We start from the raw sequence: 13,547 nt of genomic DNA on the forward strand, positions 1-13,547 counted from the left end.
CCTCTCTATCAGTATAATACAGAGGGTTTCTAGTCTGAGACTCACAATCACAAGCACCTGTATTTTATGGCTACAGTGTCTGGGATATCACCAGGCCTATTTATGATATGGTGCTGCAGCTGTCATTTATGTTTCATTAGTATCAGTAGTATTTGTGTGGATGGTACTGGTAGTGGACTTTGTTTTCTATTTCCTTAGTAACCTTATTATTAGTCCAGCGACTAGTGTTAAATTTGAGGGTACTTGTGGCTTTTGTGATAGAGGCACCACATTTCACACACAACTTGGACAAGTCCTTAGAAGCTATAGTGTCATTGCAGAGTTTTTATATTACCCCCTGGCGGCCATTTTCAATATGGCAGCCAACCAGCTCCGTAGCGCCATATTAGACAGGTGTCACATGGCCATATCTACATAAATAATTGGTACATAAAGGCCAATGATGGTTTAAAAGCATCAAAGGGGTCTGGAGAACATCATAAAACATCAAAAAAATGCCATATATATGTATCCTTTAAAATGTTAGTAGAAAGTGGTGAACAAGTGCCCAAAAAACGACCCAAATGACTTATATACTTTCGTCCTCATTTTCAGTATTTAGGCCTACTGGCGCTTGTTTGTAATGGTATGTATAAATGTCTATGAATTATTTAGTTTTTGAATAGAGGAAAGATCTGGCTGGTTATCCCATTGTTCTCTATGGAGTCTCGGAGCCTCACAAGGTTAAACGTTCCAACATTCCAACTGTTTTTCCCCGGGAATAAAAAGCCATTCCAACAGAGGGAGTTTCATCTCCTTAGCCCCCGCGAACGAACGACTGCTAATCTTTAACCTCCGCTATAGCGTTTCCATTCCGCTTCCTCCGACTCCAGACATATTTGCTCTCCCTTGCTGGCTGTGTCCCGTTAAGATTTAAACAGCAAACATAAAATACAGAAGATAACCTGTGCCGGCTTTGGAGAGACTTGACTCCCAACATTATTTTAAAGACCAGATCTGAGAGCTCCACCGCGGCAGTGGGGTGCGATTATCTTCTGTGATCCCTCTCCGACGCAACCAAAGCCATTCATCTGCCGATCCCTCCACCCTCCTCACCCCCTCCCTCCCCCTCCCACCTCCCCCTATGCATAGGCAGGGCCCTAATCATGTCTCCGTCGTGTGTCAGGATCTGTGGATGAGCAAGGCCTAAAGATGGGAACAGCTCTGTAAACATGGCCAGGCAGCAGGGAGCTTCCGTCTCCCCCACTACGTTCTGAATAAGCAAACATGGAAAGATTTAAGGATTTTGTCAGGCCCAACTTTGTAGTATAGGCTCAGAGTTCTTTTATTTCCAGCGGTTTCCAGGGGCGCTGCCGCCTGCCTATGGGATATTGTTCTTAGCTTATGAAGTGCTGCGTCTTGTTATAAGCTGTGTGCTTTTGTCAATAGTATTACAATATGGAGCTTCTGATTTGTTTTCTCTATTTTTTTTACACAATGTTCTCGTGCATTTTCAAGAGAGATGGGCTGCCTTGTGTTTAACCCATGGAGGTCCTGTGTGTGTGTGTGTGTGTGTGTGTGTGTGTGTGTGTGTGTGTGTGTGTGTGTGTGTGTGTGTGTGTGTGTGTGTGTGTGTGTGTGTGTGTGTGTGTGTGTGTGTGTGTGTGTGTGTGTGTGTGTGTGTGTGTGTGTGTGTGTGTGTGTGTGTGTGTGTGTGTGTGTGTGTGTGTGTGTGTGTGTGTGTGTGTGTGTGTGTGTGTGTGTGTTGGTTATGTTTTTATTGACATTTCTTTTGTTGTCGTCGGCCTTTGTTTTCTCCCCCACTTAACCTAGATAAACACCATCAAATCATCTCATAGAATTCATATTGTTATACAGCTATATAAACCAAATGTCTTTTGACCCCTCTATTGTCATAAGTCAACTTTCCTGTCGGGAACTGATTAAGAACTATCATGACCAACCCAGTAAATCTAGACGTGGACGGTGTATTCCATAATAAACAGGCCAATATAATTGGCTCTATCAAATGGGATGTATATTAACAACAGTCGGCTGTGCTCACCCCTGTCAGGATTCTATTATAGAGCCTGCTCCCTCCCCTTGTTTTGATACAGCAGTAATTTAAAGACCCATCTTAATTGACTTATTTTTTCCGCATGTCTGTCGGAGCTTGTGCTGTGCATGCACAGAGTGCAATAAGGGTCTTGTTCCTTTATTGGGCCACACACAATGTAGTGAGTTCAATTTTACCATTCATAATGAATGCAGTCTCGCCATTCAAATGCAGCCATAAGCACACAGCAGATAAGAATTTAATTAAATGTAGATTAAAACCAAACAGGAAAACACACTCGCTGATCATTTTTTATCACGTCCCCTGGTCATATCCCCCTCATACTTTCCACTGACTTGTTCTTCCTTGGGCTACAGCTTTTCAGCTTGCCAAAAGTGGCGAAACACCTCACACATCTCGCTGTGGCGCTGTGAGATTGTGTAAAATGCAAAACGAAGGGGCGGTCACACGATTAATCAGAAATCTCATGTCGGGGAGGATTGGGGGGTAAGGGGGAGGGAGGAGGAGAGACAGAGGTGGAGGGAAGGAATTAGTTGCCTCATCCCCAAATGTGCATAATTTTTTCCAAAGGACAATCCCAGCACTGTAGGCAAGGGGAATCATATCTCTCTTCACAGGAAGGAACAATCACAATATTGCCACAATATTGAAATAAATGTCACCTTCACATCCTATCAAATTGTCCATACTTGCTAAACATGATGTTAGCTAGCTAGAAAGTAGTGCTTTGCAAGCATGCCTGATCCGTAAGAGCTATTTTAGGTTCCATCCACAGCCTCTACAGACTACTAGGCTTCACACTGCATGATCACCTCAGGCTCAAGTGTGTTTGTTTTAACGGCAGTGGGATATAGGAGAGCTGGAGAAGAGTCAGTTGAAAATGTAGAGACATAACATATTATAAGCATTATATTATAATATCATATTATAAGCATTATAATGGAATTCATAAAGGTTAACAAGTTAAAAAGCATTATTCCTAAGGAACTATAGTATCCTCTGTCCAATTACATACCATTAAACGAAATAGCATAAAAGATTACATCTTAACATGGGCTTCTATATTGTTGTTTTAAAGTGTTACAGTTGTTGTCCTCTGTTTTTATAATTGTGAACTGGTATTTTCTAGGTTGGAATCTAATATGGAAAAATGATTTATGTGTTCCAAATTCAGTGTATTTTTTCAAACCATATTTGCAAGGATTCATTTTTATTCCTGTCATATGTAGATAATGTATTTAAATACGGGTAATTTCAATGCTTTATTATTTCATATAGTTCTGCAGGTGGACCTTTTGTTTTCTACACAAAACTAAAGTAATCACACAGCGTCTGGTGCGTTTTCATGTACAGTAGGAGCATATTGTTCTTGCATCCATCTTCCCTCAAAGTTTCAAAAAGGTGTTCTCACAGATAGAGTACCTGTATGCAGCTTGAAAGTGATGTACTGATTCTCATCAGGTTCAAAGACCCGCTTGTTATTATCAGAGCCAGTCGCTTTTCATTTTAGTCTTTTCAACAAACACTTGAAAACTAAAACGATTCGTAACATCTCACACTTTTCAGAGAGGAGAGGAAAGAAGTGGAAAATATTGAAGTGGAAAATTGTGGCTAATATAGTTTTAATTTAGCTTCAGAGCTTGAGTTATTCTCACACTTTAAAATGGAGTGTTTTGTTGAAGCAGCAGCAGCTGAGAGAGTGAGAGAGAGAGTGTGGCTGGTCTATTGGCTCAAACTGGCATTGGACAGTAGTGGCACAGCCACCTCACTCCTGCCATCCCTGCCACTACCGCTGATGCCTGCCTGCCCGCCCGCCCGCCCGCCTGCCTGCCTGCCTGCCCGCCCGCCCGCCTGCCTGCCTGCCTGCCCGGCCGCCCGCCCGCCTGCCCGCCCGCCCGCCCGCCCGCCTGCCTGCCTGCCCGCCCACCTGCCTGCCTGCCCGCCCGCCTGCCTGCCTGCCCCCCTGCCCGCCTGCCTGCCTGCCTGCCCGCCTGCCTGCCTGCCTGCCTGCCCGCCCGCCTGCCTGCCTGCCCGCCCGCCTGCCTGCCTGCCCGCCGTGCTGGTGGCGTATCTCAGTTCCACTCTATTACCCTCACGCAAGCGATTGGCCTTTTCTGTGGGGAAAAGAGCAATATCCTGTCGCAGTCTGTTTGATCAAGTGCTAAACCCTTGTGATCAATAGAGGGACAGATGTCGGCTCCAGATGGCTGCGTGGCGATACCTGGGGCAGTGAGGGGCCTTGCCAGGACGACAGAATGGCAACGAGGAAGGGCCAGCGGCTGCTGCTCCCATCGCACCAGCCACCGAGACCACAATGTGACAAACGCAATTAGGCCTTTTAGCTACAGATTATTTATTTCTCCTGCAAACTGACAGAAAATGTAATTAGCGCTTAGTTTAAGCAATATGTAGAATTACAGGGGTGCAGAGGCAGAGGGCATGTTAGAGTGGGATGGAGGGAGCTATGGTGGCTGTTGTGGTGGTGGGCGTCTGGACTCAGGAGGCTGTGCTGCCGTGTTGCTGTTCTCATTCAGTCTGTGTTCACTGTCTGTCTTTCTGTCTGTTGCTGGGCTCTGTGAACAACAGCAGGCACAATCCCACTCTGTTTTTCTTTCAGAGGAGGTTGCACAGAAACCTTTGCAGCACACAGTATATGTTAGTTTGCTCATCAAGTTAATGTAGACCACAACTTTGAAAATTCCAGTTCCATTCTCACCCAGATCAGATAAAATATGTCCCAGCATTCCAAAATGGTTGATAGCCTAGGCAGGTGCATCTCTCATCTCCCCCTCTCATCGCCAGAAGGCCCAAATAGACCTTTCCAAAAAGGAGAGTGGCCCATTTTAAACGGCGTTAGGGCATTTGCATTAGGGCTGGCGTCCATGTGCCAGGCAGGCCATGTGGTGCGTGGTGGCGCGGGGACAGAGCCATGTTGGAGTAGCTACTGAGGCGCTGCGTCCTTGTGTCTCTCTCCCAGTCCCTGGCCCTCCCTTTGGAGCTCCGCCGTTCACCTGCTCCCCTGCTCCCTCCCCGAGTAGCATGATCGGAAGGGGGACGTGGGCCACCAGGCCACAGCTGGGGTTCTGGGACAGCTTTGCTTAGTTGGCTCTGCCCGGGTGGTGGTGGTGTTGGTGGTGGTGCTCAACACAGCAGCGGCCTGTCACAGGGACCTCCACGTCCCATTAACACATAGCCTGGTCAGGACAGAGAGCCAGGCCCCCAGCGCCACCCTGCTCCCCAGCAGGGCCCCAGTAAACACATGTCGCCTGGCTGCAACCAGGACCCGGCCCGGGAAGAGGAGAGAACTTAGACCTGGGAAACCTAGAGGACCAGGGTGTTGTTGTTGTTGTTGAATGTATTTTGGTAAATGACATTAAAACAAAATGTACCATGTGAACCCAGAGGATAGCCCTTAAAAGTTTTAATTAAAACCCTTGCCAAAAGTGGTCCTCGTTGTGCACCACACTTTAAATGTGTTGGTTAGAACATTTAGCCTAAGTCCGTAAGGGTTTTAGCGTTATTTCATGGAATTTGTAATGTTATTACCTAGAAATCGAATATAAAAGTGACACCCATGAGAATCTAACAGTCCTTTTGAAATGTGTGCCGAGTTAGTGTTCGTAGTGTAGTGTTCAGAAAAACTATTCAACTATACATTTCTGATCATGTATTATCAGAATTACAGAAAGTGTTTGTTTGTGTCATTTTGAGATTGTTATATTCACTAAAAAAGTTTAATACATTTCACAGCAGTCTCTTATCATATTTGGCTCACATATTTGTCATTTATAATTTTGATATATATAACAATTTACTTTATATTGTTTATATCTCACTGCACCAATTCATTTCAATAAATACTATTTTTATATCAATTGTAATCAAAGAAATTTAGCATTTAGCATCTTTTCAATTCCCTCATCATTTCTCAGTTCTAATAGATCTATAAAAACTTGGCATATTTTACTCTCTCTCTCTCTCTGTCCCTTTATTTCTCTCTCTCTCTCTCTCTCTCTCTCTCCCTTTATTTCTCTCTCTCTCTCTCTCTCTCCGTCTGTCTCTCTCTCGCTTTCTCTTTCTCTCTCTCTCTCAGTGATATTACCAGACAAACAGGCACTTGCCAATATCATTTTCACTGTGCAATGAAACAGATTCATGCGTCTCCAGAGATTTGCTAAAGAAATATCATTTAGGAAGCAAAGGAAGCATCTCATTTCTACACTGTGCAAAATCATCCACTCAATCAGATCATTGCCGGAAACTAGGAATTTTGAAACAGATTTTCTTTGTTCCAGAACTCAGAATGACGATATTGAATATCTGTAAAATGAAATAATATGATCCTTCTGAGATGTGTTGTAGTTTAGTGTCTTTGTAGCTGGTATGAATGTGTACCAGTGGGATTCTGTATGACACTCTCCTGGAAACCCAGGTTTAATTTGTGGACTCTGACCCCTGTGCCATTTGCTCAAGGCCATCCATGAGCTTTCAGTGTTGGCTATCATCTGCAAAACACTTGATGTTAAAATGAGTCTGTACACTGTAGTGTTATATATTTATTATTTATTCAACAATGCTTTTTTAAACGAGTGGTCTTGTCAATAGAAGACATTATTTTATGCCTCAAACAATGTGTATTTGCTGCACAAAATTGACTCCTAGGCTATTAGTATTTTCACAAACGTGATGACAGGTACAACAGATCGATAACCGTCATAATACCTTAGATATGATGAATATCCTCATCATATACATGGTCTCAGAACAACTTGTTTTCACTGTAGAAACAGAGTAAATGAAGGTCATAAGAGTGCTTCACATTCTGTACCTTCTTGAACGTATGGACGGAGTCTGTCAGTCTGACATGCTGCGGTGTTTAGGGTGTCTATGCATCAACACGATATCATACGTACTGTGGTGGGTGCGGAGTTGCGTTTTAGCATGAGAAGAGCGCCTTCTAGTGGTGGCCAGAATAATATCATCAGAATGGGAGGCGGAGGTAAGTGAGTAGGGAATAAGAGGATTCAAATCTATGTTATAATGTTATAGTCCGCTAACTGCAGTTTATTCCACACCACACCCTGTAACAATAGGATTGTTTGACCGATTAGTGACTTTTCATAATCACTCTGCCATGGGAAGTCTCACTCAGCTTTCTCTCGGCCTGTCTGTGCTGCTGTCTGGCTGTTGTCTTAACCTGATGGGTTGACAGCCTGCTGCCATATCACCATCCTGTCTGTTCAGAAACACTCTCAATATTTGCTGTTATTCATGAGAAGAGGAGTTTGTTTAGTTTTTCTGTAGGTATAGGCTGTTGTTAGTATGAGAATTGTCTTCTGTTAGTTCCATATATTAATAATGTAGACGTTGCACTGAATATGATTTATGTTTATAGTTTAGTGAACCATACTTGTGTGGTTAGTAGCCTTGACGGAAACCTGAAGAGTTGCGTTAGCTTCCTGAGATAATTTCTAGGCTTTAGCTCAGCGGGCTAACACAGTCTAGGTTAAGAGAACATTTAAACCCCGAACAAGTTAACAAACATGGCAGGCAGGCAGCTACTTGATATTTGTAGGTGCCAGGAGGCTTTCCCTGGTTAGCCGTCCGTTCAACAACAGTCTGGTCTGATTTGGAGACAAGACCAGAGGTCTTTAATTACAAAAGCATTGAGCCCTCTGGCTTTACCACCATCACTTCACAATTGAGAGTGAGAGTGAGAGTGTGAGAGAGAGAGAGAGAGAGAGAGAGAGAGAGAGAGAGAGAGAGAGAGAGAGAGAGAGAGAGAGAGAGAGAGAGAGAGAGAAAAAGAGAGAGAGAGACGGGATAAGGGGTTGAAATAATCAGGCCGTTTGCAAATCACCATCAAGCTCCTGGCAACAGCTCCTCGAGGAGAGAGACCACATGGTTACAGTGTCCTGTCTCAAAAGTGTGCTGCAAATCCATAGAACACAATGTGGTTACTGCCAGAAGGTTACTGTATGTTTGCTAGAAGCCACCCTCAGCCCCATAATGTGTAGTTGTGCTGCAGTGGGCCTGGCCTGTGTTGGAGACAGATGGGAGAGCTGATGTGCGTAACTATGCATTTTACAGCAAACTATTAAAGAGTCGTGCTGTTTACACACAAACATTTGAATACCTGTCTGCAGGCCAGTTTAATTATGCAAACCCTTCTGTTATTTGTGTTGCTTTGTCGTCTCCTCCCAGCTCTCTCTCACTGCAACAAGGCTGGAGAGGTTTCTTTGTGTTTTCATTAAGATACGGACAGTGGTGTGGCGCAGGCGGAAGCAAATGTATTCCATTCTTCATAACCTCGAGTATCTTATACTGTCTGTTCCTCTCCACCACGGTGGCCCATGTTCACATTTACACTAGGGCGGCAGGTAGCCTGGTGGTTAGCGCGTTGGGCCAATAATCGAAAGGTTGCTGGTTTGAATCCTGAAGCCAACTAGTTGAAAAATCTGTCGATGTTCCCTTGAGCAAGGCACTTCATTCTAATTGCTCTGGATAAGAGTGTCTGCTGAATGTATAGCCCTCAATGTCATTGTTCCCCTCTAATCAGGGACTGATTTAGATCTGGGATATCAGGTGGGTCCAATTCATTCTCAGGTAGAACAGAAAACCAGCAGGCTCCGGACCTTGTAGGGTAAGAATTGAATACTCCTGCTGTATAGGCTACTTTACTGTACATCCATTGTCATTTAAAGCTGAAGAAATGTAAAATGACCTCTGATATGTGAATTTGAAACCTCTGGGGTTTGTAGTTGGGGAGGAGGGACGAACAGTACATGTGCCTTATTTCCCCTGACGTTTGATTAGTGAAAGTACTTACATATACGATGCACCCCCTCCCTCTCATCATTTTGTTTCTTGAATTCCGTCATATGTTCATCTTCAACTACATGTTCAAATACGGCATTCATCAAAGGGGAAGAGAAGGAATGGGCATTTAGCCAGCCGAGCCTCAGTCGCCAGCCCAATGTAGAGCTGGTGAATATTATATTGAGAGAGAGAGAGAGAGAGAGAGAGAGAGAGAGAGAGAGAGAGAGAGAGAGAAAGAGAGAGGAATGCAGAGAGCGAGAGAGAGGGGGGGGAGAGAGAAGGAGAGAGAGGGGGAGAGAGGGAGAGAGAGAGAGGGGGGAGAGAGAGAGAGAGAGAGGGGGGGGGGGGGAGAGAGAGAGAGCGAGGGGGGGAGAGAGAGGGGGGGAATGGAGAAAGCAAAGCAGTGTTTTTAATTATCTGGACTAGGTACAGGATGCCGTTTTTTGATTGTTTTAATGAAGCAGCTGGCCTATTGTCTCTCCTTAATTCCTCTATTGTTTTTAGAATATGTCATAGTTCTTTATTCTTTTATCAGGTGCTCTGCAGGAGGATTCAGCACAATAGCGTTCATTCCAACTGCATTGGCCGCTGCACAAAGCCAGGCAGGCAGCTCATTGCAGAGAGCTAGCTCGCTAACAGGCAAAACAGTGGAAATCACACAAGCTGCTACTTTGTAGCCTTTTCCCCAGTTTTACTTGTGGGCTGTGCACTTTCAAAAAAGGCAAAAAGCAGCCAGTATGATGCAGATAAACTTTCATGAACTATTCACAAAATGATTTTCCTTTGCCGCCCCTCTCTCTGTACAGTAAGAGGTGTTTCCCAATCCTTGTCCTAGGAACCCTAAGGGGTGCACATTTGTGTGTCAGTGCTGGCCTAGAACAAATCCTTTGGTTCTCCATCAAGACCAAGCTTGGGAAGCAAAAACTGTGGTGTACAGTGATGCCCTGAGAGCAACATCTCAGTGGATCTCAGTGGATCTCCTGAGCTTCCATCTATGTGTATGTCCCAAATGCCACCCTATTCCCCATTTAGTGCATTTAGTGCACATTTAGTGCACCACGGCCCATAGCTCTGGTCAAAATAGTGCGCTATATTGGGAATAGGGTGTTATTTGGGACAAAGCGGTTGAGGTGGTTGAGGTGGTTGAGGTCTCCTCTGAGGCAGGAATGATTCTGTCTGAGTCAGTATTCTGTGTTTTAGAACACCACCCCAGCATTCTCACGGACGACAGATGGGTGTCTGTAGTGTGGCTGGCTGAAGGAGTCACATTGCTGTGCATATTCCATAGGTGAATTGCATTGTAGGTTAGTACTAACAGTCATTAGCAATTAGCAGTGGAAGGCTTGCAGTAATTCAGAGCATCTTTAACTGAAATTGTATTCAAAGACAGTGAAAATGTAGACAAGTCAGTCGTGAGTTCAGTATCAGGGTATTTTTCTCCATTCTCTTTGTTAACCGAGAACCTGAGAAGTGGAATCTCTACCAATTGAAACTTTTGGTGGCGAGTAGTGACCATCTGCCCCCCACCTCCCCCCCATGGTGGCTGCTCGCTGGCAGTTACTATCTACCTTGATGGTAACTCTGTCTGACGGCAGAGGAGTTTTGTTACTTTAATTAGGAGATAAAAATTCAAAGGGCCTCTCCAGGCTGTGTGGTGAGAGAGAATCAAAACCAGCGCTCAAGTGGAGGGACCTGAAGTGTGTCTCTCATCACGGGAGATTGGCCAGCAGATAGGCACTGTGCTTTAAAGGAGCTAGTGCTGCCTGCCACTCACACGGATACACACACACACACGCGCGCACACGCACACGCACGCACACACACACACACACACACACACACACACACACACACACACACACACACACACACACACACACACACACACACACACACACACACACACACACACACACACACACAAACACAGAGCTTTCCTTGCACACAAAAATGGGACTTTAAAAGATGGCATATTTTACTACATCTTGCTTCACTCCTCTGACTCATTTCTATAATAGTGTTTAATTTCAGTGCTGTTTGACATAAATGCAATGAAAAGGTTGGGAAATGTGTTAATGGGGGTAGCGAGGTCATGACCAGCGTCAGGTGGGAGGTGGAATGCCGTGGAAGGTGTACCAGAGAGGAGTGATACATCCTCAGATTGGTGTGGAAGTTAGGCGTCATAACAATCATTCCATCATGTCATTTCATAGTAACTACAGCAGTTATTCTTCAGTTTTCCTCACTTGAAAACTTCAAGCCTCACTTGAAAACCTTAACCCTGTCTACACTGACCTTTAAAACCAGTGATGTATACGTTTTGTGTAAACATTTGTAATCAGTGTCTCTCTAAAGTGTGGAGGATGGATCTATGAGTGGGGTGCAGTTAGTCTTCTGTTCTACCCTTCATACCTCTCCCCTCTCTTCTACAACGCTCCTTATTTCCACAACAGCTGGACTCAAATTAGAGGTCCTCTCTCATCCTGACGCTGCTCTGTCGGAGTGTTTGCACATCTTTGAAAGCTAACAGAGTGCCCTAATTAATTGTCCAGCTTTTCTCTGATACAATGTCCTAATTCTGCCATTTAGCGTGAGCATATCATCGTTTGTTGTTATCGCCCCAGCCAGATTTTTGTAAATAGTCATATTAAAAACTTTAATCTCTTCAAAGGAAAATGAAGTGCAGCTGAAAAGCCTGTCATGTGCAGGAGATAAATATTATCTAAGCTAAAAAACCTTCCTCCCCTTCCTCTCTCTCATCCTAACTTAATGAATATGTTCAGAAGATTTCATTGGAATGTTTAATCCCTAAACACAAAAATCTAATAGTGTGTAGAGGACCTGCTTCAGGTTATACTATATTACTGAAGTGTACAGTATAGCTCCAATGCAGAGACCTACTAGAATTTACCCCAATGAGTTGGACATTTCTTACTGCTATTTCAACCAAAGTATGACATTGTGATTTTACACTTTAGTCATTATATAGTCATTATTATTAAGTCCTTATAACATTTCCCTCTGGATGGAATTCCATACCCTCTGGACATCAGAGTTAGGAGTATAGTCAAACCACTCAGGGTGAAACATCAATAATAATATTATATAATACTGTCCCCAGTGGGAATCAAACCCATCAACTTAGCCACACAGGCTACCACTACCATGCTCTACCAACAGAGTCTCACAGGATAAAAACAATCTTTTTCAGCATGTTCCCCTTCTGTCTGTTCCAGGTGGCCAGCTGTGGTGTACCACCACTAAGAACATCATGGGGGGCGAGGAACTAGTGGCGTTCGCCGTGGACTTTGACTCCCGTCTACAGGCCATCAACCACATGTCTCTGAGCGAGGGGATGTACCCGGCCAGACTGCTGGACACCATCCAGCTCCTGCCTCAGCAGGCTGCCATGGCCTCCATACTGCCCACCGCCATCGTCAACAGTGAGTTACAATACACTCCATGGCTAGTCTGTACTGTAGTCTCACCTAGGGCTGTGTTTGAAATGGACTCTATTCCCTATGTTGTCCACTACTTTAGGCCAAAACTTTAAGTAATGCACTATAGGAAAGAGGGTGCAGACTCTGGACAAAGGTATTGCACTATATAGGGAATAGGGTGCCGTTTTGGACATAGCCCTAAATGTCTGTCTGTCCATCCGTCTATGGGATGTAGATTAACCCAGATGAGTCTGTGTTAAGAGCGGTTGAGATAAGAGCTGTCGACCTTCAGTTTGGGTTCACATAAACACAGGCGAGCCTCCCACTAACCTGTTAATTGCAAAATACAAGCTTCATGCAAATAGTGCATTTGTTTACTTAATAAGGGCTATCTGGGTTCAGCTCGACAGGGAGGCTGCTCTGCTGCAGGCAGATGGTCCAGTGTTTCAGTTGCCCTTGAGAAAGGGCACCAGCCTAGTGGTATCAACACAGTCCTATCACAGGCTTGGGTATTACAGGGTTTCTCCTGGCTTTGGGTATCAAATCAGAGCTATAAAGAGAAAGAAACGTGTGTGTGTGTGTGTGTGTGTGTGTTGTCCGTGCATATGTGTGCATGTTGTTGTGTGCGCACGAAACGTACACTGACGTTCTACCCTGACGTTGTACCCTGACGCTCTACCCTGTGTTTTACCCTCTCTCTCCAGAGGACATCTTCCCATGTAAGGCGTGTGGGATCTGGTACCGCAGTGAGAGGAACCTGCAGGCCCACCTGATGTACTACTGCAGTGGCAGGCAGAGGGAGCCAGAGAGCCAAGGGGAGGAGAACGACAACAGACCCCACCAGACACCCAGCATCTGCCCCTTCCCACAGTGCAACAAGAGCTTCACCAGCGCCAGGGCCCTGGAAATGCACCTGAGCACACACAGCGGTGAGTAGAGATGTCCTGCTAGTACTAGTAGTATAGTAGTTGAGCTTCTACTGTAGTAATACTAGTAAAGTACTGTAAAGTAGACGAAATGTAGATTTATACTAGTATCTCACCATTGAGTGATGTTGTGCTTATCATTAAAGGTAATCCTATGTATTATTTAATTACGTTGAGTAGTACAGAACAGTATAACTTTAATATTTTTCAGTCATTTTAGTATTCGGTTTTGTAATGAAAAGTATTGCTTGACAATAAGACAATGTCAGTTTCACATTAGTCAGGTAAAATAATTGGAAAAGTGAA

The 13,547-nt window shown here is 44.5% G+C and overlaps 1 protein-coding gene across 1 annotated transcript in view; it reads left to right on the forward strand.

Annotated features, from left to right (window-relative positions):
• Window positions 1–13,547, forward strand: part of zfpm2a (zinc finger protein, FOG family member 2a) — a 146,916-nt gene that overhangs the window by 129,584 nt on the left and 3,785 nt on the right. The window contains exons 6-7 of the mRNA XM_038994537.1: window positions 12,112–12,318; window positions 13,020–13,244. Of these exons, the coding sequence (XP_038850465.1) occupies window positions 12,112–12,318; window positions 13,020–13,244 (432 nt within the window). The remainder of the gene's footprint in view (window positions 1–12,111; window positions 12,319–13,019; window positions 13,245–13,547) is intronic.

This window comes from Salvelinus namaycush, chromosome 5, assembly GCF_016432855.1.
Source record: "Salvelinus namaycush isolate Seneca chromosome 5, SaNama_1.0, whole genome shotgun sequence".
NCBI classification, from domain to species: Eukaryota; Metazoa; Chordata; class Actinopteri; order Salmoniformes; family Salmonidae; genus Salvelinus; species Salvelinus namaycush.